Source organism: Aethalodelphis obliquidens, unplaced genomic scaffold (assembly GCF_003676395.1).
Source record: "Aethalodelphis obliquidens isolate GAN/ISIS:26980383/991018 unplaced genomic scaffold, ASM367639v1 scaffold5, whole genome shotgun sequence".
Taxonomy (NCBI): Eukaryota; Metazoa; Chordata; class Mammalia; order Artiodactyla; family Delphinidae; genus Aethalodelphis; species Aethalodelphis obliquidens.
Genome location: NW_020837949.1, coordinates 13,761,962 through 13,778,781, shown reverse-complemented (window position 1 = coordinate 13,778,781; position 16,820 = coordinate 13,761,962). Strand labels below are relative to the sequence as shown.

At 47.1% G+C, this 16,820-nt stretch overlaps 1 protein-coding gene across 2 annotated transcripts in view; it reads left to right on the top strand.

Annotated features, from left to right (window-relative positions):
• The window catches only part of TBXAS1 (thromboxane A synthase 1), a 150,198-nt gene that overhangs the window by 84,533 nt on the left and 48,845 nt on the right, over nucleotides 1–16,820 (top strand). For both annotated transcript variants that reach the window (XM_027101746.1, XM_027101747.1), the window contains exons 6-9: nucleotides 6,526–6,614; nucleotides 8,366–8,514; nucleotides 10,262–10,392; nucleotides 14,439–14,753. In XM_027101746.1, coding sequence (XP_026957547.1) covers nucleotides 6,526–6,614; nucleotides 8,366–8,514; nucleotides 10,262–10,392; nucleotides 14,439–14,753 — 684 coding nt within the window. The remainder of the gene's footprint in view (nucleotides 1–6,525; nucleotides 6,615–8,365; nucleotides 8,515–10,261; nucleotides 10,393–14,438; nucleotides 14,754–16,820) is intronic.

The window sequence follows — 16,820 nt, the reverse complement described above, 5'->3', positions numbered from 1 at the left end:
CTTCCAGGAGCTCCAGAGGCTTAACTGTGCGTGTTTGCTTGCTTTTCAAGTTCATGGCATCAGAGCTGCATTGAGCAAAATTATAACCTAGAAGTTAATTAACTGAGGAGCAAAAGGAATGTGGATGCTGATTTTGGAGAAAAAAGCAACAAGTCAGGAGTCAGTGGATCTGGAGTCTCACTTTTATTAAATTATGTAAGCATAAATATAATCAGATTCTGCCTTTTAGATCTTTATGTAATTCTGAAGTCAGTGCGTCAAACAGATGCCAAAAGGCCTTCTCAGGGATGGCATTGCTGGAGGCTTTACTGCCCCCAACTAGGAAGCTGCCTGCTCTTTCCATGGTCCCCAAGCAACTGTCTCAGCTGCTGCTTAGTGACCTCGGAATCCTAGTGTGTCCATGGAAAGGGACTCTGCAGCTCATTGCAAATAGCCCCTCAGTTGGGAGTGAGTGAGGACTCAAGTTCAGAGAGATTCAAACGACTTGTCCAAAGTAAGAGGTAGAACCAGCATGGGTCTCAGGTCTTTCATTCAGGGCCAGCTCCCAGCAAACTGCACTGCATTCATGCTGCAATGGAAAGAGCACCTCACTCTATTAACGTTTCTTACACACCTTCTATGTCAAGGCCCTCAAGGAATATTCAGTCATCCTGTTCTACAGAATCAACTGAATGTGTTGCACTGTGCTCATTTCTAACAGAGCAAATACCAAAAACTTCAATAATACATGACAACATACAACAGTTGCCAGAAGAGGGTGTCATTGAAAGTGTATTAGTTATCTCTTGCTGTGTAATGGATTACCCCAAAACTTAGCTTAAAACAACAACCCTTTATTAGCTCATTGCTTCTGTGGGTCAGGAATCTGTGCATGGCTTAGCTGGGTGCCTCTGCGTCAAGGTCAAGTAGTCAAGCTGTTGGCCTGGGCAGTGATCTCATCTGAAGTCTTAACTGGGAGGAGATCTGTTTCTAAGCTTACTCACATGGTTATTGGCAGGATTCAGTTCTTAGCGGGCTTTGGAGGGCAGGATAAGAAGCTTGTTCTATGTCCTAAGAGCAGACAGCTTGTTCTATGTTCTAAGAAGCTTGTTCTATGTCCTAAGAGCAGGCAGCTTCCTAGTTGGGGGCAGTAAAGGCTCCAGCATGCGATCCCTAAGTCAGTGGGAATCTCCAAAGAATTTTAACAAAACATTGCTCAGATGACAAGTATTTTCAGAAGACCAGTCTGGTGACTGAGTACAGGATGGATTAGAAAGTGAAAAGACAGGAGGCACTTTCAAAAATTGTTTTCTTAGTACACCTATGTGCCAGGCACTACACAAGTTACTCAGACTATAAAGATGCTTAAGATATGGTCCTTGTTCTCAAGAATCCCATAGATGATCTCATAGATGATGCCTCATAGATGATAGCTATGTTCCAGGTCACGGGCAGCAAAGCCTGAATGAGAGTGGTCCCTAGGGAGAAAAAGATGCAGGGACAGATGTAAGAGAGGAAGTGATGTTAACATGGTGAGGCAAGACAGGTGGATCCAATAGGACACCGTCCGCGTGGAAGAAGAGAAGAGAGAATGATGCCGGGCACCCCAACCAGTCTGGGAGCATGGGACTCTTCCAGAGGACAGCCGCCAGGCTCGGAACACTCACTGCCTTCTAAAACTTGCACACATTTTGTTTCTAATCTTGGACACAACTCTTCAACAGAGGTATTATTATTCCCATTTTGCAGATGAATAAATAGACTTATTGAGGTTAAGCTATTTGCCCATCACACAACTAGACAGTGCCAAGGAGAGGAAACCTAATTATTGGCTTTGAGTGTTTTCTCTCCCCAGGCCAAGTGTATTTTACAACTTCAGAGTCTTAGCCTCGAGAAGACCTCTCTACCTCCTGGAATTAACTCTATTGTCCTCTGTCTACACCTTGATTCACACTTCCTCAGACTCAGTCAGTAAAGATTCCATTTTTTTTTTTAACTAAGCAATTATACAGTAAACTCCAGGTGAGCAAGGACTTCCTTCCTTGGGGAATTTCCTTCCCAGGCTGCGGATGTTGCTTTTCCCTTGATGGTTACTGCTAGTTACCAAAAATCTGACCATCCGTACACTCAGCATCATCTAGAAAAGAGATAACCAGGGGGCTTCCCTGGTGGCGCAGTGGTTGAGAGTCTGCCTGCCAAGGCAGGGGACACGGGTTCGAGCCCTGGTCTGGGAAGATCCCACATGCCGCGGAGCAACTAGGCCTGTGAGCCACAACTACTGAGCCCGCGAGCCACAACTACTGAGCCTGCGCGTCTGCAGCCTGTGCTCCACAACAAGAGAGGCCGCGACAGTCAGAGGCCCGCGCATCGCGATTAAGAGAGGCCCCCACTCGCAGCAACTAGAGAAAGCCCTCACACAGAAACAAAGACCCAATACAACCAAAAATAAATAAATTAAAAAAAAAAAAAAGAAAAAGATAACCAATGTGAGAGGTGAGAGATGCAAAATGGGAAACTTTATCCCCAGGCTTGGCTGCTGGACTATAATCCTTGCCCCAAATCATTCTTTTTAATCATTAATTTAAAAATTAATAACATTAATATTTTTTCTGATTATGAATATAACATATGTGCATTAGGAAAAAAATGTGGAAAAAACAAAAATAGAACTCACTCATTATCCTACAAAGAAGATGAAACAGAGCAACCAAATGAGAGTCTTTTGTTAAGATCTGTGTGATGATAGCATTGTGCATTCATCTGTGCATGTGTGTTTGCACAAGCCACCTATGCCTGCTTGTCTGCAAATCTAGGGGAATAACTGTGGGGTTTGTGGATTGTATAAAGATGATTGCAAGCCCATCAAAGAGAGCTTTTGTTTGTATGCAACTCGTGTAAGAGTAAATATTCCATAACTGCTTGGGTATAAGGCAAGGAAGCAAACCTGAAGTGATGGTATTGTCCAACATACAGATCATGCTCCCGTGTCTTACAATATTTTCTCTGCATCGCTTTTTAAAACATTTTTCATAGTACATGCCCCATCTCATATCACATTAACCTAAATAAAAATGTCATTATCCATTCAGCTCAACAGACAGCAGGCAGAGTGTGGTAGAAATTATAATCACGCCAGCCGACGACAAAGCATGCTAATCACAGCACACAGAAGAACTGATGGTGGGCAGCTGGTCCAGCCTCCACTTTGCACTGTCCAGGCATACGATTGGATTCAATATGGAGAGACCCCTCTTTACCTCTTTATACACAGGGCATACTTCCGAAGAGCTGCATGGAAATCGAATTTTATGTTGCATCCCAGTTTTGTTGCATGAAAGAAGCTTCAAGTTTGATACCTAAAGAGACTTCCTTTCAAACAGTATTCTTCGTTTGACCATGTTACTATCCCTCTGAAATAAATCTAAAAGACATTTTGGTATATGAGATTGCATTAAGGTAGAGTTCACTTGTACCGCTAATTTTATTAAAATAATGGAAGGAATGTAGTCAGTGAGCTAGTCGTAGAAATGTGACTTAGATAGTACTAACTTCTCCAGCATTAAGTTAGTCAGAGATTTACTGAGAGTAAAAGCCTAGAGGCTACTAGAAGTGACCCGTTTGCCCACACTTTTGTGCTGATGGATTATTAAATTGATGGCTTGTGAGAATTTAGAAAAGAATGCAGCAGTCATAAGCGTCCGCTCAGAATTACCAAGATAGTAATTCAGGATAGTCATCCTCATTTTTTCCTTTTCTTTTTTTTTGAGCTGACTTCAGGATAGGTAGATGAGGTAAATTATACTTCTGTTCTGGCAAATTACTTGACAAGTCCTCCGCCACCGACATTGATAAGATGCTGCCTGGTGGGATATTTATTTAGGTTCATGCACAGCTCACCAAAGAGCTGGAAACAGTGATACTGACCAATTCCGTGGCTGCCTAAAGTCTAGTGGAGGGCCACAGCTCTGTGTCCGATCCTTGTACACAGCGACAAACTAAAGGCTTAGAAGGCACACTGACCAAATTTCAAATGGAACAAAGAAGGAATAGCCAGGGACACAGGAGATGACACTTGAATGTGTGAGCACACCCTTGGTCCACCCACACTGAGTACAATCACCCCAGTGCTCTAAGCCCTTATGGCTTGATGAGCAGAAAGTTCTTTTTCCCCAGATTTCCTCTCCAGATACTCCCTCTAAGAGTCCCGGCAACAAAATACAAGCGGAGGGTCTCAGACGCTCTGCCATCCCTCCACTGGGTGTGTAGGTGTGTTCTGCTTTGCACATCTGCTCCTTGACCAGCTGCCCATAGGTGCCACCCAGGCTACTGTCCCCGCCCCGGGCCATGGAGCCCTGAACTCAGACTAGTTCACTCAGTCTCACTCAACAGGGGCGCCCTTCTGCTTCTCAGGACCAACTCCCACAGCCAGCAGTGGGGTCCCTGGGGACACAGTACTTTCCTTACATCCCAGAGCACATGGAGCTGGCTTGGAGGGGGCCATAGGAAGGAGGGGTCCAACGAGACCCTGTGATCCTCCAGCCTCAGGCAGCAGCAGCCCAGGCTGGCCCCCCTGCTGGGCCTCTCCAATCACCTGACTGTCTCAGGGCAGGTAAGAGATGGCTCTGCTCAGAACAGATGGTGGGACAACTTTCTACAGCAATACGTGTTAGGTCAGTGTAAAGCCTTTCCAACGAATGGACCCTCAAGGGTCAAAAAATCAACTGCACGTGATGATGACTCATGGAAAGAAACCTTGTGGTTTTCATTGACCTGAATGTCAATATTTGTCTGTGTTATGTGTCTTCTCAAAAAGTCAACATGTACCCCTGGCTTTGCAACTGACTTGCAGGGAAGGGATCCATTTACGATTTACGGGATTGCACCTGAAATGCTGTTTCCATTTTTACTATATACCAAGTGCTGTTCTTAGTGCTGGGGATACAAAAATGAACAAACAGACAAAAGTCTCTCCTGATCTCAGGAACTGATATTTTGGTATCAAAAAAGTAAACTCTAAACGTAAGTAACATTTCAAAGTATGTTTTCCATAAGAAATGCTCAGGACAATGTATCACAGTATGTTGCTCTAGCTACAATGTTTGCCCATAATGTACACTGGTTAAAAGGATTCCGCAGCCATAAAGAGAAACGAAATTGAGTTATTTGTAGTGAGGTGGATGGACCTAGAGTCTGTCAGACAGAGTGGAGTAAGTCAGAAAGAGTAAAACAAATACCATATGCTAACATGTATATATGGAATCTAAAAAAAAACAAAAAACTGGTTCTGATGAACCTAGGGGCAGGATAGGAATAAAGATGCAGACGTAGAGAATAGACTTGAGGACACGGGGAGAAGGAAGGGTAAGCTGGGACGAAGTGAGAGAGTGGCATAGACTTATATATACACTACCAAAATAGATAGCTAGTGGGAAGCAGCCGCATAGCACAGGGAGATCAGCTCCGTGCTTTGTGACCACCTAGAGGGGTGGGATAGGGAGGGTGGGAGGGAGACGTAAGAGGGAGGGGATATGGGGACATATGTATACGTATAGCTGACTCACTTTGTTATACAGCAGAAACTAACACAACATTGTAAAGCAATTATACCTCAATAAAGATGTTTAAAATAAATAAATAAATAAATAGATGTTAAAAAAAAAAAAGATTCCCCTCGTCGTTTCCGACTTGGCTTTTCAAACATACAGGAGAGAATAAAAGGTCACGTGCGTGCCCATCAGGCTCCACAAAGAATTCCACCCACTCAAGCCGGACTTTTGGGGTCAATGTAGTGGGTAGCCAAAATGAGACCGCAATTTGTTGAAGGTGCATCACAGCTACATGAACGTTCATAATACCATTCTTTCTTTCTGTGTGAATGTTAGGTGTTTTCCATAATAAAGACATTTTAGTATTAAAAAAAGAAATTCAGTAGTTGTCCTGCATGGGCACTGAAGGCTTTTAAAGTCCAGGGTTCCCTATATTTGAAGGTTTGAACAGCTTAAGCAGAAGTGAATAACCGTCCATCCACATGCTGTACAAATGACTTTCGTACTGAACAAGAAGTTGAAATGGACGACCTTAGGTTCCTTTCAATACTGAGATTCTATATGCTAGTGGAGGATCTGAAGTATAATTGGAACCAAGCAAACAGGGATTTGGGCTAATTCCAGAGTTGGTACATATGGATTGTGGCCTATTTACTCTCTAATACTAACCAAATGTCACGAAACTGAGTACTGAGTCTCATTTCTAAGCATTTAATGATCATTTTCATAATTATTTCACAGTATTTACTCTAAATCCTTCCTTCTTTTTGCTTTCAAAAAAAAAACAGATTGCTTCAACTAAAATAGACGTTTACAGCGATCGTATTTTATAATATTTGTGAGTATTAGATCTTCCTCTTGAATCTTAGGTGCGTGAAAGCTACATTCGAAACGATGACCATTTTTCCGGGAAGCACCGCATATAACCTCTTCATCTGCAGCTAATTTAGGTGTGCTCCCTGCATGGTGTCCTAATTACACCTCTGTTATCTGCTATCAGATGATACCTCTGATCAGACAAGCCTGCGACCTGCTCCTGGCCCACTTAAAGCACTACGCAGAATCCAGGGACGCTTTCGACATCCAGAGGTAAGGGCGCCGCGTGGCTACATTACAGATGAGAAATCACGCGTTTGAATTGCTGCTTCTTGTAACTGTACGTAATTGCCAGACAATTACCTTGGGACCCGCAAACTATGGAAATGCTAGAAGCTCCTAAAAGTATGGGTGGACTGAGAAGAAGAAATGAAACCCACGGAAAATGTGAAGCAAACGCAGACGAAGCCCAGGGGGTTGTGGCTTGTGGAGGGAACCCTGAGTGGGCAGTGTTTTGTGGGTGGACTTGCCCTCCGACCTCTATAGACCCAGGAGTGGGCAAGATATGTCTGGGCAGAAAGGACAGGGTCCTGGGGGGCGGGGGGTTGGGGAGGAGGAGTCCATGCATTTTTAATTCAAGAAAAATGGTGGCACGCCTCAGGCTAGAAGCCAGGACTTAGTGGTGGGCCCTCAGTTTAAACGACTGACTGTCTGGCTTTTTGCCTAATTGTCCTGTGCTAAATTATGGTTTATACCAGATGAAGAGTCACACAGCAGATTAGCCAGAAGCCAACTCGCTCTTATTATCATTGTTAATAAAATAATAACATAATCATCACCAGCATTTACATCCTACCGTATTGTTTACAAAACTCTCTCCTCTACATTCTCTCTGGTCATGAGATGGTGAGTTGGATAAAGATAAGATGGGCCCAGCAGCCATAAAAACAAAGTAAACAACTCTTAAAACCTTTACATCGTCAACAGTTAGGATCAGAAGAAATCACATTCAGTAGTCGAATTCTTGTTTTTGTTGTCACAGGGAAATGTGTCATCGATTATAGAAACGTTTTCAGTAAAAACAGTCAGAATAAAAGACGTCACCCGGAGGAAATGTCGTGTAGTCCTTGACGATAAGTGATTGGTTATAGGATTTATGAAGAAAAGGAACTAAGCATGCGCCTACCTCAAGCCAGAAAAACAGACCTTTTCATTATAAAAGGATATGAACACCCCGTGTGAGCCTTTTACAAGCAACCTGCTACCCCTATGACATAGCAAAAAAGAATTATTCTAGCTTAAAAGGGCCATTTGGGGGGCAGGTTTCCTAGAGCCTAAGAGGTTAATTTTTCTGAAGCTACTGCCAGACCCTTTTCCTTGTGTTTGTTTCTAAAGTGCAATGTGTGTTTCCTATAATAATATACATATGTTCAGGAAGCTGGTACCAAAGTTTGTCTTGTATTTATTTGAGCCTAAAAGGGCCCCGGTTTTTTGTTTGTTGCTCTTACGAAAACTGTAAAATCACTAGGAAGAAGAGGGAGACAGAGCTAATAAAACTAGAAAACCAGGCTGTGAATTTCATCAATCACAATTTGCTGTACATCCATCAGTCGTTAGGCCCTGGCCTTGGATCGCCTCTGCAAGGCCTCTGTAAAGCACATAGGCTTCGGGTCAAGTGTTTTCCCTCCTTCCTGGGGAGGAAAATGTAAAGTGTACGTCTTGGTTTTGACTGAGTCCGGTTTGCAGCTACCGGAAGGCTGAAAGTTGAATACCTGAGGCTCTCCTCCCCTCCCCCAACTTTGTCTAGATGGGCTGTTATGTGTTTATGTTTCCCCCTCAAATTCTGCTCTCATGCCCCCAGGATCTAATCCTGGGGGCTGCTCTCCCACCACCTCGCTTCGGATCTGCCAGAAGCTCCCCTTTCAAACAGGTAGACGATGGAGTCGTGCCCCTCCAGGAGTGCGTAGGATGGGGAGGCCCGTGGCTGAGTCCTTTCCAAACGCAAACTGTTCTCTCTCCCACAGGTGCTACTGCTGCTACACCACAGATGTGGTTGCCAGCGTCGCCTTTGGCGCCCAGGTGAACTCCCAGAAGGCTCCCGGGCACCCCTTTGTGAAGCACTGCCGGCGCTTCTTCGCAACCTCCATCCCCAAACCGATCCTGGTTTTAATCTGTAAGTGCAGCTCCTGTGGAGGGGGGGTAAACTGGGCAAGTTGGGCAGACCCCGTGACACCCCGGTGGCCCCAGGCAGCTTCGGGGCTCAGCCCCTGCCACCTGGAAAGGGTACTCAGGGTGTCTCTGAGAGTCACCTTGCAGAGTCTGCCCTGCAGAGCCCCTGTTTTCCTGGAGCCGCCCAGGCTCCTCTGCACCAGTCTGGCGCCACTTATTACCAACACAGGTAGCCCTGGCCTGGCTCATCACTGCCTTAGCGAGCATGGCCGCCGTGCACCGGGCTGAGTGCTTCGCCTGCATCGCCTCTGTTAGTGCTGGTTTTCACCCCATCAGGAAGGCATTCTCCTCCCCACTTTACAGATGAGAAAACTGAGGCTTAGAAAGGCAGAGCCAAGACTGGAACCCAAACCTTTCATTTTCTAGGGCATGTTTCTCACCCCCAGCAGATTCCTCCTTAGAACCCTTCTCTGCTTGAAGCCAACGCAGAGTGAATTAGAAATCATATGTGATGGGTGACTAGCAGATTACCGAATGCTGTGGAGACCAGTCCATTTATTTTATTTCTGTTTTAGAAGTGAGTTTTTACCCTCTGGCCAATTCCGGTACCTTCTTGCTTCTTATGGAAGCAATGAAGTGTTGTTATTATGGTTATTGATTATTGCCATAATTCCTAACCATTCTGCTGGGCTGGTAAATTCTATTCATTCCTTGGTTAGTTTCATTCCCATTTCTGAGTCAATTTCTGTGGAAGCCCCTGTTGCCTCCCTCTGCTCTGCACTGACATCGTAGGAGTTGTCGCTCTGGGGGTCCAAGCAGCCTCCTCCTTCGCCCCTCACCCTCTGCACTCCAGGGAAATGCCCTCGCCGTCAACCACGGAGTGCCTGCAGGGCAGGTGGGTCCGTTGTTCCATGGCTGCTGCCACTCCAAGCCCTCCCTCCCTGCTGCGTCACTTTGGTTCAGGCTCCCGCTGTTGAAAAGGGGCGGAGCATCCTGAGACCAGTGTGGGTCCATTAGGGTCCTCCCACCCGGCTCCCACACATGCCTGTGCACAGTAGGCCCACCGTGAAGGCTGAGGAGCTGAACTGAGCTGAGCTCCCCAGAGACGGGCTTGGCCCACGGCCCAGGCTACCGTCCAAGAGGCGACAAGTGTCCCTGACCCGGGGAGCCTCGTCATGGAGGCCTGTCATGCCCAGGCCATGGTGGCAAGGGCACAGGCTGCACGTGGTGTGCAGGGACGTGCCCACAGGGGACGAGGCCGGCATCCTTGTCAGCAGCTGCAGCGGCAGCTCTTAGAGACAATTCAGGTGGCAGCTCTGGGGAAAATGATCCAAAGGAAAAACAAAAAATGCAAATGACCAGAAAGTTAAGTAAGTAGATCGGCTTCTACTACTTGCTAAGACTTGAAACATGGCCTGCAATCTGTTCTTTCCTGATGAAGGACAAAGACCTTGGACCCTCATCTCTAGGACCTGGGAAATTAACTTATACGCATGAGACTTGAGGGGTAGATGGAAGTGGGGATTCAACTGTACAGACGTTTATGAAGGGCTTACTATGGCAAGGAAGGGGAAGGAGTCCCGAGGTAGAATAAGATAGAACCCTGCTCGGAGCAGCGGCAGTTCAGAGGGGAAGAGAGGCCTTCAAAAGACCGATTCAAGGCCAGGGCTCGCTTCCTGGCAACAGGCATCTAATAGCCCTGGTTTATTCTCACCCCCTTTTCAATGCCACTTTTGTTTTTCTCTTTCAAGTATCATTTCCATCCATAATGGTCCCACTGGCCCGGATTTTGCCCAATAAGAACCGAGATGAACTGAATGGCTTTTTTAACAAACTCATTAGGAATGTGATGGCCTTGCGGGACCAGCAAGCAGCAGACGAGGTAACGTATTTTAATAGGACACAGCATCGAAATGGAGTAGAAGCTAAGCTGGCGTCGCTGTCTGTTTTCTCTCCCTCCAGTCCCAACCCCACACACCCACGCCATGCTGTCCTTCGGTGGCCTACCCCTTAGAGCTTGCCGGGGCGGCCGAGGCGGGGCAGTGAGGAGGGGTAAATAAGGAGAGAAAGGTGAAAGCAAGCAGGAAGGGCGGTGGGGAGAAGCCCAGAGCAATCTGTCCACACTCTGACCCAGGCAAGTAGAATTCAAGCTGTCCTCCTCCGAGCCCACGGGCCTCCCTATTTCAAGCATCACTCCCAGCCCAGGTTACGGGCAGCCTCAGAGAGTTTTCTAGGTAAATTCGCCCACGTGTTTTTCATCGGTGTATTCTTTATATTGAAAAACAGCAAGATGGGGCTCTACAGTACCAACAGCATCATCATTAGAGGGGAGTTCAGGCAGCTGTCACCAGCCCCACGTTCCCTTTCTGCGTGGAGGGCGTTGCCGCAAAATGCGTGGTTGAGGGCTTCGCGTGCTTCAGTGAGACCTAGAAATTGCTTTCCTCCTTGAAGACTTGCCCTATGCTTGGCTCACAGTAGGAATCGAGTAAATATTTGTTGACTGAACTTGGCTGAGAATAGAAATAGGAGTTTTCAGTGTTAAGGAAAAGAATTTCAATATTGCATGTGCTCATGCATGTATAATGCTATTCTTTATGGCCCTTACTGCAGTCAAGGAAACCACGTAAAAGGAAGAAACAAGGCTGAAGTGTCTTCCTGAGCTGACTTGTGTCAGATGTAGCTGTGGCGTGTTTTCTCAAAGACTGGGCGGCTCAGGGGGGATCACCAAGCGGGGGACGGAGGGCCAGCGCTGCAGCATTGGCCGAGCGGGAGATCAGGGCTCAGTTAGTGGCTGGGAGCACGGAGCAGCCTCAGGCACAGCCTCGGCCTGCCCGGCTTCACTTTCTGGATCCTGTGCAGCCAACGTGTCCTAGACCAGAAGGTGACGGAAGCTCACAGGTGCAGACGAGCTCACGGCCCTTTGGCCCAAACCACTGAGAACTCAACCTGCCGCCCTTAGAGGTGTGGGAAGAATCAGCTCCCTGGTGTCCCTGGCCCAGCTCTGCCGTCTAAAAGGACAGACCGTTCTAATCCAGATTCATGCCTCTCCAGGGTGAGGATGGAGCCCGGGGAAGGAGTGGCGAGGGAAGTCCCATTTTCAAACCTTAGTATTGCGGTGAAGGTCCTCCTTCACGCATATGGGGCTTGTCACACACCCCGCCCCCAGCCTGAAACCCACTGGTTGTAGAATCAGGCTGAAAATTCTAACCCCGTTGCACCAAATAGCTTACTAAGAGGTGAGGGGTTATTAAAGGTCCAATTACTGGGATCGCCTCAAGCTTTTCCTTTTATAAACTCGAGAGCTATTTGTTTCAAACAATGAGCTGATCTGAGAAAAACCTCCCAACCACAAATCCAGGACTGCCCGTGTCAAGACAGAGCTATATGGTTACTAAGAAAACTTGCTTTAAACCCATCTAAACTCTGTAGACATTCCATCAAGCAGATGTGTGTTTGCGCAGTGGAAAATGCAGCACAGATGTTAAAAGGTAAATATTTTCCTAAGCTCTGGCCCATGGGTGGATTAGACACCTACATCTATCAGGGTGCATATTTCTCTTGGATATAACCATAAACCAGCACTGTTGCAGTCCTAAATGGGCAGTGTTCAAATAGCCTCCGTGATGCAGTGCAAACAAAAGAAACCCATCTACACTAATGCTCCTCTCCAGTGCACAGGCCCCAGAGAGCAGCCCTTTCCTCTGGCCTCTGGAGCTGGAGGTTAAGACAGATTTCTGTAAGGCTCCATAGCCCTGAAGCAGCCTGGCTGAGCCGGGATGAGAGGAAAGGGTGCCAGCTGCAGCTCTGCCACGGGGAAAACCCAACAGTGTGGATGTGCCTGTGCCCTCCCTCCCATCATTGCCCCCACACGACTCCAGCAAAGCCACAAGCAAGCCTCAGGGACCACAGCTGTACCGCACCCGAGGAGTTTCAAACGTGCCGGCCAAGAGACAGCCCGGGGATGCGCTGGGGTCCCCAGCTAGCATCCAGGAGCCGACAGAGCAGAGGATGCTCACCTCCCACGCGTGCCATCGTGCCCTGCCCCGGGACCAGGGGTAGAGTCCCAGTTGTTGACCAGGCAACAGGAAGGCAGCTGGCGGAAAGCCAACCCTTGTGGATGCCATTTGGGAAGCAGAACGAGTAGGGCTAGGGTGGAAGGAGGGTGGAAAGGGCCATTCTCTCAGCCATTCCCACCCAAGCAGACTGGCAGGACACTGAGGCCCTGCCTCCTAAGTCTCAAGGTTCTTGCCACCCACAGGCTTAGCTGGGAGCCCTGCTGGAATCTCAGCAGACACCTCCCAAGGTCACAAAGCTGGGAAGCAGCAGAGCTGCAAACGTCTCATGTCTCCAAGGTTCCTGCTCCAAGTAGCACGCAGTTGCGAGCAGATCCAACACAGCCTTCCTCAAAATGCACGTAGGGCGTTGCATGTTTATCTGTGGAGTTATTTATTGCAGAGCTAACATGTGCTCGGCACAGTACAGGAATGGTGTGCGAGCGGGGTGGGGCAGGATCCTGCCCTGGAGACGCAAGCGACCCCACGTGACATAACAACCACCTTAACAGATGCTAACGTGTGTGACATAGATTATTACTGCAATAGGAATTCAGAAGCCAACCGGTTGAGACAATGATACAACAAGTAAAGTTCTCTGAAATTATCATTTTTTCTGTTGGTGGTTCTAATGTTCTCCCTTATGCTGTTGAGTCCCATAAACTTCAGAAAAGAGTAACGTATTGGTTGTCACTCTTCACATCAAAGAGCTGTTCAAAGATGGGATGTGCCAGGTACACACTTTGTCAATCCTAAAGCCATACGTAAACACTTCCATTGCTACCATTAGGGGTAGTAAAAATATAAAGAATATGCAGATTGCTGATAAGGAAGGTAGGGGGAAATGGTAAGAAACCTCTAACCGCTTAAATGGGTTAGGAGATTACTGAGGATAAAAAGGACCCACAGGAGGAGGCTAGGCTAAGGGATGCAAAATACAGACTGGAGACTTTGAAGACAGGCTTTACCAAAGCTAGTTCCCTCCCCCGCCCCCAGGTCCTGTTAACTCCCTGCTGTGAGAAACACATGGCGCAGAAGTAAGCCCTGGACGGTGGGGAAGTGAACAGTGGAGCACGTGCTTTGATTTAAATCCATATGATGCTTCAGTTGCTTTCTTGCTGGAAAGACCAACCAGCCAACAATACAAACACGGAAAAAGTAAAAACAATAAAAGCCCCCCTGGTTTTCCCAGCTCCTCAGCTCACTGTGAACTGTGGGGTATGGATGTTGCTAAACATTTTCTATGCAGGGACAAACATAATTAAAGATGTTGTCCATGTTCTGTTCTTACAGAAATGAGATTCTCCTATGCATACGCTCCTGCAACTTGCTCTTTTTACTTACCGAAGTGGCTTAACATCTTCTTGACTCAGCCCAGATAGAGCAGCCTCATCCTCTGTAACGGCAGCATCACAGTCTGCTGCTGGCCGCGCTAGTCTCTGAACCAGTGCCGCAGTGAGGGATGGGCAGGGGGGTTCCAGGTTCTCTCCATCTCAGACAACCCTGCAATGAAAATCCTCGTTCCTCTCGAGCTCTTTAAAAGCTGCATGTGGACTTCCCTGGCAGTCCCGTGGTTAAGATTCCGTGCTTCCACTGCAGGGGGTGTGGGTTCGATCCCTGGTTGGGGAGCTAAGATCCCACACGCTGCGCAGCCAAAAAAAAAAAAAAAAAAAGAAGTGGAAATATAGTGTCCTACACATGAAACCTATATAATGTTATAAACCAATGTCACCTCAATAAAAATAATACATTTTAAAGAAATTTTTAATAAATAAATAAATAAAAGCTGCGTGTGCACATCTTCTTTTGTGCTCCAAGAAGCCTCTCTTATGTGACTCTAAGGCCAAAATATGCTCTTCCTTCTTTTGTTCCTTAGAGGCGGAGAGATTTCCTCCAAATGGTCCTGGATGCCCGACACTCCACCACCTCCGTGGGTGTGGAGAACTTTGACATGGTCGGGCAAGTCTTCTCTGCCACTGAATGCACAGTGAACCCTTCCCAGCAACACCAGCCCAGACTCCTGTCCAAGCCTTTGACTGTGGATGAGGTGGTGGGCCAGGCCTTCATCTTCCTCATCGCCGGCTACGAGATCATCACCAACACTCTCTCTTTCGCCACCTACCTCCTGGCCACCAACCCTGACTGCCAAAAGAAGCTTCTGAGAGAGGTGGACCATTTCAGCGAGAAACATGTGAGTACAGCTGTCCATGCGATTGTATGTTCATAGAAGTGAAACTTATTTTTGATAACCATCTTGCTAAAATCACATTATAAGTTTATAAGGATGCCATGGCCCGCCTTCCCAATCTCTCTGGGTTAACGAGTAACATGGAGTGCTCAGAACAACAGGGAAAAAGAAAAAAAAGAAAAGAAAAATTGTCCCACGCCTTCATGGTCTGGGGTGGTCCATGAAACCAAGCCTGGCTCAGAGAAGCTGCAGAGTCCCGGGCAGTCAGGGTCAACGATCAGGGATGGGGAAGGAGGTCTGGTTTCTCAATGCTCTGTCTGTGGGGTCTTCATGCTCAGGGAGGTGGATGTGAGCCGGGAAATGGAGCCAAGTGGAAGGCAGAAGCAGGCCTAAGGATGGGCCAAGTCAAAGCCGGAATGGAGATGCAGGCAGTGCTGAGGAATAGGTCTGTGATTGGAGTGATGTGAAACGGGGCCAAGTCCAGATTCTAGATATTCCTTCTAGATGGGGCTGCTCTTTGCTGGACTGGAAGCAAACTTCCAAAGGTGCTGAGCTCGGCTACTGTTTTTTCTGCTTATGTGTGTACTGCTTTGACTTATGAGTTGTTAAAGAAAGTCATTTAAAGACTCTGCACTTTCAAAGGAAGACCACCATAACAGAAATCTTTCTAGTACATTCTGATGTAATGACTATTACATTCACAATGTTGGGAGGAGGCCTGTTCCGTTATTGGAACCGTCAGAATTTTTTTTTCATATATTGAGCTGAAAACTGCTTCCCAGGAAATTCCACTTCTTTATCCCACTGGGGAAAGTAGATGCAAGGTGAGGCTTTCTTTTGGAAACTGCACTACCTGTGTTACTAATTGCCTCAACTTCTGGCTCACCACGAGCTTATGGTCCACGTAAAGTTCTGTGACGTTATGACATCCGCCAAGCCCGGTGTCCCCAGTCCACTGCGTGGACCATTGATCTTCTGAGCATAGGTGCAAGAGTTTCGATTTATCCTGATTATTGCTCAAGTCAGCCAAAATAATTTCGAATCTTGATTCTACCATCTGTCATATTAGCAATTCCTCCAGCTCTGTGTCATCTGAGACTTGCTAAGCATGTCTCCTATTTCATCCAAGTCATTGATTAAAATGTTGAGCAGGACAGGTCTTCCCTGCAGGTTGACATTGATCTATTAATCAATATTCTTTGGGCATGGAGTCTCAATAAGCCATGAATCCATTAACCCTACTACCTACTTCCACCACCCATCTCACCCCATTTCATAGGTAGTTGTGGGGTTTTTTCAGTTGAGGAGGTCAAGGAGGGAAGGACCAAAGATGATTGGGGTACCTTACTGCAAGAGAGATAAGGGGAGCTGAAGGTATATTAGGATGCAGTTAGGGCAGGAAACAACCCCAAATGATTTAAATACACACATAAAAGGAGGGAGGTACTTATTAATACAGATCACTGAGCAGCTAAGGGGTAGATGTGGCTTCAAGCAAATCTTTATCGAGGCTCAAAGATACGCTCAGGTCCCAGTTTCTCCCCACTTCTTGTTTGTGCTTCCTTCATACTGGTCCCATTCTCAGTTGTGCCCTCGTCTTGAAGCCCCAAGCAGCCTGCTAAGAACACCTGGGACTACAGGTTTCCTTGCTCATAACCAATGGAGAAGAGGGCCTGTGACCCCAAATTCTCAGCAAGAGTCATCAGGTTCACTCTGGTCAGAATGCTTAAGTCACTGCCCATTCTTGAACGGACTGTTGTGGCCAGGGGAAGGGGGGCATGCATGGGCCTCAGTCAATCAATCCCACCCCCAGAGTCAGTGGTACCCAAGTCAGACGTCTGCAGAACTTGGGAGAGCGACCTCCCAGAGGAAGCTCCGACAGCTATCCCAGGAAGGCGGTCAAGGCAGGAGAGGGAATTTAGCCCCCTGGTCTCAAATAAACCAGAAGGCCGGTCAAACTAAAGACTTTGAAAGCATCTAGAGAGTGGTCAGCCATGTGGTGGACACGGTAGTGGCCTGGAGAGGGGACAACAGCTCTGAGAGGTAGAAGCCATGATTCTCACCTTCAGG